This window comes from Anser brachyrhynchus (genome assembly GCF_964034855.1).
Source record: "Anser brachyrhynchus genome assembly, chromosome: 9".
Lineage (NCBI taxonomy): Eukaryota > Metazoa > Chordata > Aves > Anseriformes > Anatidae > Anser > Anser brachyrhynchus.
In genome coordinates this window covers 9259793-9271526 of record NC_137703.1, presented here as the reverse complement: position 1 = coordinate 9271526, position 11734 = coordinate 9259793, and the positions used below count along the sequence as shown (strand labels likewise).

At 40.2% G+C, this 11734-nt stretch overlaps 2 protein-coding genes across 3 annotated transcripts in view; one reads left to right on the top strand and one right to left on the bottom strand.

The window, feature by feature from the left end:
* SENP5 (SUMO specific peptidase 5) overlaps positions 1-11734 on the bottom strand; it is a 174902-nt gene that overhangs the window by 137997 nt on the left and 25171 nt on the right. The gene's annotated exons all lie outside the window — the stretch shown is intronic.
* HRG (histidine rich glycoprotein) lies at positions 956-11479 on the top strand. 2 transcript variants are annotated; one of them, XM_080604312.1, is made up of 7 exons: positions 956-1245; positions 3623-3730; positions 4714-4801; positions 5268-5434; positions 7166-7282; positions 8792-8878; positions 9818-11479. In XM_080604312.1, exons 1-7 carry the CDS (start codon positions 1048-1050, stop codon positions 11051-11053), a joined length of 2001 nt encoding a protein of 666 aa, XP_080460438.1. In that variant the 5' UTR covers positions 956-1047; the 3' UTR covers positions 11054-11479. The 2 variants fall into 2 exon arrangements, with proteins under 2 accessions (XP_080460438.1, XP_080460437.1); XM_080604311.1 differs by having other exon boundaries at positions 9815-11479.

Here is an 11734-nt window from a genome sequence, read left to right as displayed (position 1 = left end):
TTGACTTCTTGTATTTTCTTATTCAGAGGTTGAATTTTGCATTGAAAACTCAGCCACTCCCTGACAAAGTCATTACTGCCGTTTAAGAATGTCTTGAGCTATCCTAAATAAAACATTCTGAATAAAATAAGACAACATCTTCTCCTTTCTGCTTCATAGAGAATATTGAGATATCCTGCGAAAGGTATGAATACTACTATGCACTGAATTATTTTAATAAATACTAAGAAATATCAGAAATTCCCTAAATAAGTCTTTTGAAAGCTACTACAGCCAAAGAGCACATAAAACTACTTAGATTGAGTGCAAAGTTAGATTTATATCACTTCATGCCATGCCTCGATTGTGTTGGTATTAAGCCAGTCAATCCTATTCTGTGTACTGTTCTGAAAAGATGTAAAGCTGATGGAAGTCTGCTCAAAATTTTCCCAATCTGGAGGAGTAGCAGGTACTTACATAGAAGCTATAGACTACCTGTTTGCAAGGGCACATTGGGCTACAACCCTTCTCCAAACCTGAGTGACCTTCTCGTTTCCCTTTCACTGGTTCTCTTCTCATTAAGGATCTGCAAAAACAAGGATATGGATATAGCCATAATATGACCACAAATACCTCAGCGTATTTTCATTTCAACTATTTTCATAGTAAACAGAAAACCAAGATTGCAAAATACCTGCATACATGAACTGGACCTCCTTAATTACAGGCTCATCAGCATGTTAGAAGCTAAATATTCTTCATAGTAAAACACGATTGCACAATGCCTGCTTAAAGAATCACAAACATACTCCCTTTGATGGATGGTCCAGAAAGCACTGTAAGGCCTACTTTCCTCAAAATCTGCTCAATCACTAAGTAATCATTTACTTACTGTTTGTAAACATTAATCCAGGGCCAAGGTAATGGCCTTGTGACACAACACTTAAATTTATATAAAACCATGCCCTTTTAGCATTCATTTATAACTTCTGCAGACCACTCTGATTCAAAAGCAGACTACTGGCTTTACCAGGGCATGGGCAGTGGTGACCTAACACCACAAACAAAATGCTGCATCTAGCTTCATTTTTTTTCCTAACACTACTGCATTGCTATAATGCCCAAACCAAAACAAGCATTACACCTACAGACTGTAAGACCGTCGAAACAGATGCAGGAGTGGCCCTGGATTTGGTCAACAGACATCGCAGAGAAGGCTACGTTTTCGGTTTGTTCCGTGTTGCTGATGCACACGAACTACATATAGTAAGTATCAATTAAAAAGCTGATTTATACAGGATGGTGATTTTAAAATAATGAGACAGATCATTAAAAGCTGATAATTATTGTTTTTAACAGAGCAATGCTGATGTAATTCAATGAATCAGCTGTGATTTACGCTATCACAGTATGAATTTGTGCATGATTTATTGTATGTAAGCTTGATTTCAAAGGACGCTGACTGCCCTCTATTTCCTTGGCTGACCAGATGTTAGCATAGGAGATGCTCTGAACAGCTTTATATGATACTTGAAATTAATCTGTCTGCTCTGTTGTCAGGTCTCAAATGTTATGTTCATAATTTATACTCAGAGGGTTTCTTTAATCTGCGAATGTTTACCATGAATTAGATCAATATATACTTCACGATAGGTATTTTGTTTTTATCTTAATTTTGGAGATTTCTGAGTAACTGGAGAGAATGGAGAAAAGTTGAGGAAGACAGAGGAGATGAAAATACCACTCTGCAAAAAGGGGAAGGGCTGGATAGAGAGCCTATATCAGTCATTTCCCGCTTCATAGGTTCTTTCCTATTTCTATTTCCTAGAGAGTATACATGAGCTTTTCTCAATCATTGCCTGCCTAAATGCCAAAGCAAATCAATAGCCAAAAAAGCAACAGAACACAAAATTCCTTTAACTATTAGATAAAAGAGATCGAGGAAACGCAAATTTACTGGTACACTTGGCTACCTTTTAACTGCTTGGGTTGTCAACAACAATCTACACATCTGCAACGTTCATGAGCTATATTATACACCTCACTACGGCAACCAAAAAAAAAAAAAAAGCTAGTTTTGATGGAGCTGTTTAAAACTAACTGCCTGTTAAGACGAGAAGCTCAAAAAGAGATTGAAGACCCAGATTGCTACAAGTTTTCAGGTACACTTTCAAAAAAACAAACAAAAAACCAAACAGATAGAACATTCTGGTTTTCAAAGACAAGGATATGGGGAGTGATACTTTTTGATTTTTATGCAATAGCCAGATGATTGAAGAGCTCATCTAGGATGCAAACAGCCTTCTTCAGCATAGAGAAATCCCAAATTATTGGAATTTATAAAATAAAATATTCTCCCTTATCAGAGAGTAATCATGTGGCTAGCAGGCAGGACAGGTGCCAGGACAGCTATGGTTCTGGTTTCCTGGTTCTGCCACATGTGTCTTTGTGCAAATCACTTAGCCTTTAATTTTAAAATAGAGATGTTGCTAAGCCATATGAATACTGCAAAACTAATGTTTAACATGACAGTGGTGGATTCCTACTAATAAAAATATTACACTAGACTGCTGGAATTCTTTCCCAAGGTCTTGTCTATATAGAAACACTCTGAAAGAGTAACCTGAATGGATGAAATTTCATAAAACCTGAGGACGCTTATTCACAGTGAAGGGCTTTGCATCATTTTGTCTAAATGATAAAATGAAATATGTCTGTTTTCATTCTGAATGTCCATACAGGGGTTGCTTGAAGTTTACGTAATTCATTCCAAATGTGAATTGAGATTCCTTTCCCCGCAGACAAATACCATACTGTTTCTGTGGACCACAGTTAATTCTTAATATCACATTCCATTACACTGGCAGTCAAATCATTATTCCCCATCCTACTTGCTCCAGAAACAAAACATACTAGAAGAATTTCGGAGCTAAGGTTCCTGAGATACTTCAGGACTTTACAGAGATACTTCAGTTTTGTTGTATCACTCCCTGAATAAACAGGGCAGGAAACAAAATTCTGAAATGGCATCTGGTCACTAAGGTCATCTGAAGTGGATGTAGTTGTAAAACAGGCTGCCTAGACAGCAGGTTTGCTAATAGACCAATGTGCTCAATGTAAAAATCAGGAGGGAATGACAACTTTTCAACGTTACCATTTTCCATACGTGATGGATGCCAGGTTAAAAACAGACTCTTCTCATAGGTTCTCTACAGAAGGTGAAGAGATAACAGCCATGAGCTGCATAAGGGGAAATTCTGACTTGATATAAGGCCACACAAAAAATCAGAGAGCAAGCAGTTAAGTACTGGAACTGAACAGAGAGGCTGTAGAACATCTGTCTTGATGATATATCGAACTCAGCTGGACAAGGCTGATCTAACTTTCATCTAATTTTGAACTTAGCTTTGCCTTGAACGAATGGCTGCACAAGATGACCTCCAAAGATCCCTTCCAGCCTAAACTGTTCTATGATTCTATCCTTGTCAGCTCAGAAAAACTTCAATACAGAACTGGGGAAGCTACATTAAAGATGAAACTCACCTACTTATAAAAAAGTTTCTTTCAGACCAAGCTTCTTGTGTGTACACATATAACTATTATAAGATATATATGTATTTTTTTATCTGCACTTCTCTTCCAGGGAAATTCATCAGTTCTTTTCTTAACTTTGGATGTGCTGGAAACTGAATGCCCTGTATTATCTGGAAGACATTGGGAGTCCTGTGAATACGGTGACGTCTATTCCATGGCAAGTAACAGCACCCAGGCAGACTCATACGTCAATATTGCATTAATTTGATCTTCACCTGAACTGCCCAGAAATTCATGTGCTACTAAATCTCTAAATGAAGGCTAGGCTTTAATATGGCTCACTGTAAAATAACATCTATTGGATTCTAGTTGTAAAACATCAGCTAAAGGCTCAGAAAAGGGGTGACTCATCATATAAGCACAACTGTGTTTCATTAGTTGTCTTAGAAGAGCTATACTCCATTCTTCCACTGCTGGTAGCAGAACTGATGTTTTGAGAAGAAATCGTTAACAATTAAAGGGCACTAGAAATGATTTTTTTAAAACTCATATTCCTAGTATAGAAGCCAGAAATGCCTATGTTATACTTTGTCCGTTGTATGTTGTAGAGTTTGTGGTATGACAATGTAAAACACATGCAGCGTCACTATACGTCGGGTACGTAGCAGTCTTTGTCCTTATTTGTTGCAGTACAGTGATGCACCCTGGAATGGGAACTACCTGTGCAACCTTCATTTAAATAGGAGAGTGGTGATACTACCACACAGGACAAAGCAGGAAGGCCATGAGGAGAGAAGAGAAAAGAAGTCATTTACTCTTTTTATTAAGGGAAAATGAATGGGAGAAAAGGTTCATCCACTCTTTGATAAAGATTTATATAACCTTTGAGTATCCTAAGTTCCCCTGCTAGCTACTATTATCTTACTGTAAATAAGTCTTAGAATGACTGAGAAGGCTCTATTAGTTTTCCCTGGTCTCCTCAGTCAGGCAAACTGAAAATTAAAATAAAGTCTTTTGCTGGAGACTTGTACCTAAACACAATCTTTGAATGGTACTAGATCAAACATTCCATTAACGACCACATCTGTTATTCTTAGAAATGCTGAACATTAGAAGGAGGCATCATTTCTACAATCAACTATATCCAATTAAATCCAATGAAAATAACATCACGGTCATATATTCCTTTTTCCCCCTCAGGACTTCGGGCAATGTAAGATTATCATGTATACGAGCCAGCTGTTGAAGAAACCTCAACTACATGGATTTAATTGTACACTAAGTCCAGGTAAAATAACCACTGTTGGAAGCTAACACATACCTCAAACCAATCTCATCTGCTTACAATTCAGATTTTAGATAATTTCAATGGTATGTTAAAAATGTGTAACAGAATTAAGAGTACCCTACTCTTCTAAAGCCGACTTTATTGATGTCAGATGATAACATCACTCCAGTCCACCAAAACTTGGTAATGAGTATCAGAAAAAATTGAACTTGGAAAGAATGCCCATTTGAGGTGGTTAAATTCTAAAGCCGAGCTAGAAGGTGTATAAGAATATTCTTTTTCACAGTTGTCTTTTTTTCACACGACAGGAGAAACCTGTATTTGTAGCATGAGAGATAGGTATTTCACCTCCAAGGAAACACTTGGTATTTCAGCTTCTTATTATGAGGTCACATTAAAGATACGTATAGATATTTTACCCCCAACAGTATCTATTGCAATATTACTAACTTTTCTGTTTTTACAGTTCCTCCCAATTTAATAGAGTGCAAAGATTGTCCTGTAAAAGGTGAAGTCTTAGAAGTCACTGAGCAACATAAAGATATTGCTGCAAAGGCCCTGAAAAAATTCAACAGCGAGAGCAACCACACAAACTACTTCAATGTTATCAAAGTTGAAAAGGTTTTAAAGACGGTAAGTGGCATTTTGTCCCAGAACTACTTATAAATGACATTTTGGGAGCAGATCCAAAACCATGGGCCCAGAACTCAAATCCTTTTAGGATCAGAAATATTGCATGTAACCTCTCAGCATAAGTAATCTGCTTAAAATTGAAGGTCCTACTTCTGCAAAGTCTTATCAACTTAATTTAGGCATGTGAAAGCAAAAGGATTTCTCATCTGCTGAAAACCATGGCAGTGGGATGGCATTCTAAATGCCTGCCTTCTTTGGGTGCATTTTTTTTATTTTGCATGCCTATTTAACTAACATATTATAACATACAAGAGTTTATTTACTACGAACCATAGTTCGTCAAGATGTACAGTCATGTGCGTTATCACAGTCATAAATCCTGTCAGACGAAGCCAGATAACCTTTTACTATTAGAATATTTAGCTCATGGGTGCAACACTAAGTGCAACACATTCAGAATAATTTTGGCTGCAGCAGAACAAAGCAGCACTCAGAGCTCTGAAGGACTGGAGGTAAATGTGTATCTGTGCTGCACCTCCTGAGGAACTGCTGGCTCTGGTAAATAACTCCTCCATCTCTGAGTGATGTTGACACAGAGACTTACCCTTTGGGTGTTTAGAAGTGTAACTCTTGCACCACCACAATTTTTTTGCTGGTAGGTACTGGAGACCTTCACTTAAACAGCACAGGATCGTTCTGTAAAAGCGTATCAGTCCAGGACACCTCTGTAATGAGGTCCCGTGGCCCCTTCCACAATACAAGCTGTTCCTAGAACCTGCCCAAATTGGAGAATGCCAACCCCACCTCCCTGCAGCTCGCAATGTTGCATAGTAACTTAACAGTGTTCTGCACTGTCTTCCCATGCAGGACTTATCTCTACTCACATTCAGCCCATGGCTGTTTTCCATTTGCCTGGATTCAAGGATTTCTCCCAAACCATTTTTTTTGCTTTGTCTTCACACTTCTCCATCCATAGCTATAGTGAGAATCCCGACAGCACCACTAGATTCCAGCAGACTGTGTACCACCTAGACACTATGAAGTTTGATTAAAAAGTATACCACAGAGTATGGGCAACTACTTCTGAACACTCAGTTAAACCAGTGAAACTTGTGTGCACGCATGCTATGGACATCTTCAATACAGACTTGAAATAAACTACTACTGCAGTTGAAACTTCAAGTGAAGCATCTCTTTATGGATTCTAGCAGGATCACAAAGGCCTTCTGTTCTTATGGAGCGATGCCTTCTCTATGAATAATGCTGCTGACATTAGAGAAAGCAACAACCTCACAGAAACTGGCAGAATTTCATCCCAAATTAACATCAGCACTGTAGTACTATGCACTTCCATCACTGGAAGGGGGTGGTTGCCATTTTCGTTGGAGCAGCTGTTCAATTTAGGGAGAAGACTCTAAGGGCTCTACTTCCTAAAAACACAGGCTGTGTTTTCAGAGAGATTTTATAATACACACATGCCAGACAAAGAAACAGAGCAACCATCTCCTGGAACTCCTATAAGGGAGTGAGGAAAGTGAGGTATAAATAATCTAATCCATTTTCCTTACTGAATACGCATGTGTACGAACTTTTGAACAGCACAGGTAATAAATGCATGATGTAGACAGGATTTTGATACAAGTATAGAGTATAGTTGCTTTTAAAATTACAGGACTTTTTTTTTTTAAAAAAAAAGAAAAACCACCTGTCACACTTTGACTTCTATTTCAGACTGACTCCAATGAAGTTCACATTTTAGGATTCTCTATAAAAGAGACCAACTGTTCCAAAGGTGTGCAGCAGACAGAGGAGCCACTGGAATGTGACTTTCTGGATAACTGGCATGCTGTGAGTAAAGTCTTTGAATAAAAAATGATAGAAGGGGCGGCACCAGGAAGATCTTCCCATGATGATTCCAAATGTTTCCTATAAGCATGCACCCAAACTCAAAATTCAGAACCAGCGTATCAAAGTCCAGATCTTAATTTCACAGCTACTCCTTCTTCTTCTATAAGGAGCTAATCTCAAATCTAAAAGTAACTGGAGTTGCATATTTCAGATCTAGAGCCCAGATCTTCTCTTTGGATCTGGCTTTCACCTTCAAATTGTGGCCATTCCCCTAGTAAATTATTCATGCTATCTTCATAAAAACATTTACACTAACATGACTCATAGATTTTGAATGAAATATATGCACTGTGCCATCCCAGTGAGCCCAGGTTTACTTTTTTCCCCTCTGCTGCAGGGGAACAGAGGGTGGAATAATTCAGGCCTATCTATAGATTATTATCAAAGTACTCTCAACACCCAACCTTCCCTTTACAATAACAGTCAACAGCAAATAAAGTACTAGGCAGCAGCAACAAACCAAAATAAATTATTCCACAGAAATGAAATGGAAGGAATGGAATAAAAATATGGAAAAATAAAACCTGCAGAATTGATGGTTTTTTTTCCCGTAAATTCATTTCCTTCTCGGGCTCCTTATATTCCAGAAGACTGGAAAAGATTGTGAATAAACTGGTGGCAGAACTAAAAGCTCACAAGAATGAGGCATAAGCCATATAGCCAGAGGTTTTAAATTCTGTTCTCAGTGCTGACACCACTGTTGTGTGTGTAAAAAGTTATTAACATTTGTAATCACTGGTCATAATAGGCTACTAATGGCCCTAGCATGTACTAAGATAAAGCAGCTGCTAGAGAAAGCATACACAGATTATTTTCTAACATTGATAATAATGATTGTGATATTTCTATAATGACAATGTTTGTTATCATTTCCTGAGTTCTGAGCTCTTTCCACCTGAGCAGTTCTATGCACGATGACTGGCCAGCAGGGGAAAGTCACTGCAAATGGGATGCTAAGGGAAGTAATGCTAAAAGATTACAGCAAATTACTTCTCAAAAATAAATACACAAAAAAAGCTCAACATTGAGCTTCATCTCAAACAGCATAGCTACGCAGTGTCTGGTTTTGAGGACTTTGAGCAAAATTTCTGAATAGCCCAATCTGAGCAGATGTTTGACAGAAAAGAATAAAAATCAGCCTGTGTAGATATTAGTAGATGACTAATTTTTACAGACATCAGAAGAGAAGTAAGCTGGAGAGTGACAGCCCTCTAGATGCATATGAGGAAGTGGTCTTCACAGTCAAGACCACTCAAAAATTAAATATATTTTATTCATTTTTTATAGGGCAAGTATCATTGGCCAGAAAGCTCAGGATCTAAGTTATATAAACATACTTAGGTATCAAAGGAAGTAGCGTAACTTTTAAAAGGTTGACCTTTCAGTGGCTTCTATTATCTCCATCACCAGAACCCAGATGTGCATTGCTTTTTCTTTTGTTTTGCTTAGCACAAGGGATTCTGCAAGGCACGAATCGTCAGTGATTCAGATGCTCCCGATGGAACAGATATAAGCTGTGAACTCTACCATCCCTGGGTATGTACTGAATTACTGAAACGTCTCTGGCTATTTCCTAATGCAGGCTGTTGCAACCTCAGTCCAGCCTGACAGAAGAAAGGTTGCAAAGGTTGTTTATGCCCCGTTATTACTCCCCGGGTGTGATGCAGCATGCGAGGACGGACTGGCTTTTGACTACTAGGTCAATCAGAGGATTAATTAGCATCGAGCTGTCTCCACTGCTTCCTCTGAAAGTGTCTTTGCACTAATCATACTTCTTAGTTAAAGTGAGTAGAGATTTACAAGTTCAAAGGGAATTTTAGAAAGCAAGAGGAGGGGAAATGGTCTTTATTATATGTGTTCTGTGTTTGGTCCCTTCTCCCAAGCACCAGGTGATAAGACAAGAGGAAATGGCCTCAAGGTGTGCCAGGGGAGGTTTAGGTTGGATATTAGGAAAAATTCGTTCACTGAAAGGGTTGTGAGGCATTGGAACAGGCTGCCCAGGGAAGTGGTTGAGTCACCATCCCTGCAGGTATTCAAAGGACGTGTAGCTGTGGTACTCGGGGACATGCTTTAGTGGTGGGCTTGGCAGTGCTAGGTTAACGGTTGGACTCGATCTTACAGGTCTTTTCCAACCTAAATGATTCTGTGATTCTATATTTGGTATTCCAGTGTATATTACAACAGCTAATCCAGTGTGGTTTTTATTTTGCTTTGATCCATTACAGATTTTGCTCAGTTGGTTAGATCATTCCATTTTGTTATGGCATAGTATTTCCAGATGCTTTTCAGTAATTCTGCATTTTATCATCTACTCCTTCTCATATATCCTGAAAAAAATACAGCTTTTCTTTTCCTTACAAATCACTGGAACTGTAAATGTAAACCTATTAACTCCCACCTCTCTGTCACCACTTTCTTCTGTTTTTTTAACATCTCACTTAATGCTTCTCGCCCTGGTGTTTTTATAAACAGCAGCATCACCATGGACATAGATGCAGACATTCACGTCCGGGTTGGCCACACAGACATTCCCACCATCATTCTGGTCACCGACATCACCACAGAGACAGACGCCCACCACATTTTCAATCCAAACCTGAAGACACTGAGCAGAGCCATGGTTTCAACGAAGAACAGGAAGACAGCCATGAAGAATCTCCTCCCTACCATGGTAGACGACATAACCGCCCTCGCCCACCACACCATGGTCCTCCACCTCCGCCTCAAGAGGACTTAGGTCATCCCCCTCCTCCCTATGATGAACAACATAGTCCTCCTCCTCCCCAGGATGAAACAGACCAGTCCCCTTCTCCCCTTCCTCCCAATGATGAACAACATAGTCCTCCTCTTCCTCCCCATCACGGACCCCACTGTCCTCCTCCCCCTCCTCATGGACCACATCACCCACATCCTCCTCACCACCATGGACCACACTGTCCTCCTCCCCCTCCTCATGGGCCAGATCACCCACATCCTCCTCACCATGATGGACCACACTGTCCTCCTCCTCCTCCTCCCCCTCCTCATGGGCCAGATCACCCACATCCTCCTCACCATCACGGACCCCACTGTCCTCCTCCCCCTCCTCACGGACCACATCACCCACATCCTCCTCACCATGATGGACCACACTGTCCTCCTCCTCCTCCTCCCCCTCCTCATGGGCCAGATCACCCACATCCTCCTCACCATCACGGACCCCACTGTCCTCCTCCCCCTCCTCACGGACCACATCACCCACATCCTCCTCACCACCATGGACCACATTGTCCTCCTCCCCCTCCTCATGGGCCACATCACCCACATCCTCCTCACCATCACGGACCACACTGTCCTCCTCCTCCAGGACACCATCCTCATCCCCATCATCACTACCACAGACATCACTGCAACAAGACAGGCCCATCAGGAAAGTACTTTCCATTCCAGGTAACAGGAGCTATCTATCGCATTCCAGTTCTAAACACGCAGGATTCTCTCACAGCTCCCAGTGCAAAATTTCCTGAGCTATCCCACCTGAGCCCTCAATCCCCCAGCACCGAAGAAGGTACTTCCTTCACTGACTCAAATCTAAAGGAGATGCCAAAAACTGTAGATTTTCCAGATCACCATTCACAATCAGAGTCATGCCCAGGAAAACCCAAACTTGATCTTCCCCAACTTTTGCCTTTGTTTCCATATAGCTCCATAGCACAAACTTCTTCTCCGTGACCCCAGAGAAAGTTCCTGACCTGAGGGCTGTAGGGCCAATGACAGGTGTACAATGAATGAAAATAGCATGTGGTGAAGGGGGAAAAGAATACAACTTGCAAGGAGGAGACGCACTGAAAATAATGATTAATATAAGCATTCCAACCGGCTTCTTGATCCCAGATATCTCAGACTCCCCTGTAACTGCAAGGTTCAATAGAATATGCTTGGGTTCCAATCTCACCTGTGAACAATGCTCCTTTAGCTCTAACAAAGAAAATTCCCTAACGCTGACAACTACCAATCTTCATTTCCTCATAGTTCCTAATTATAATGTACTTCTCTGAGGACATCTGACCACCTACCATTAAAAATAAAAAAGATCCATGGTACTACATTCATTCCCACTTTCTAAAGATCTAAAGAAAATAAAATCACATAAGCATTTTTTCTTGACAATTGTCTCTTTTGTCACTGTGGCTGTTTAGCTGCACAGTCAGCACCCGTGAGGCATAGTCTAGCATAAATTGACTAATGGTAGCTGGGTTACCAGGTTATCTAGAAAAGGGTTGAGACTAGTTAATGACTTGTGTTGTAACACTGCAGAGTGGCCTGCACAGGTGCTTTCGTTACTGCAGTTACTGGTAGAGATATCAGAAATGCTGCATTCAAGGACAGCCCTTTTCAAACAGTTCATAATTG

Excerpts from the sequence above, each read along its gene's own strand:
- HRG (XM_080604311.1), top strand. The coding sequence starts at position 1,048 with ATGCTGCATCTAGCTTCATTTTTTTTCCTAACACTACTGCATTGCTAT. Across the intron at positions 4,802-5,267 it reads TAATTGTACACTAAGTCCAG|TTCCTCCCAATTTAATAGAG; the intron begins GTAAAATAACCA and ends CTGTTTTTACAG. Across the intron at positions 8,879-9,814 it reads GTGAACTCTACCATCCCTGG|CAGCATCACCATGGACATAG; the intron begins GTATGTACTGAA and ends TTTTATAAACAG.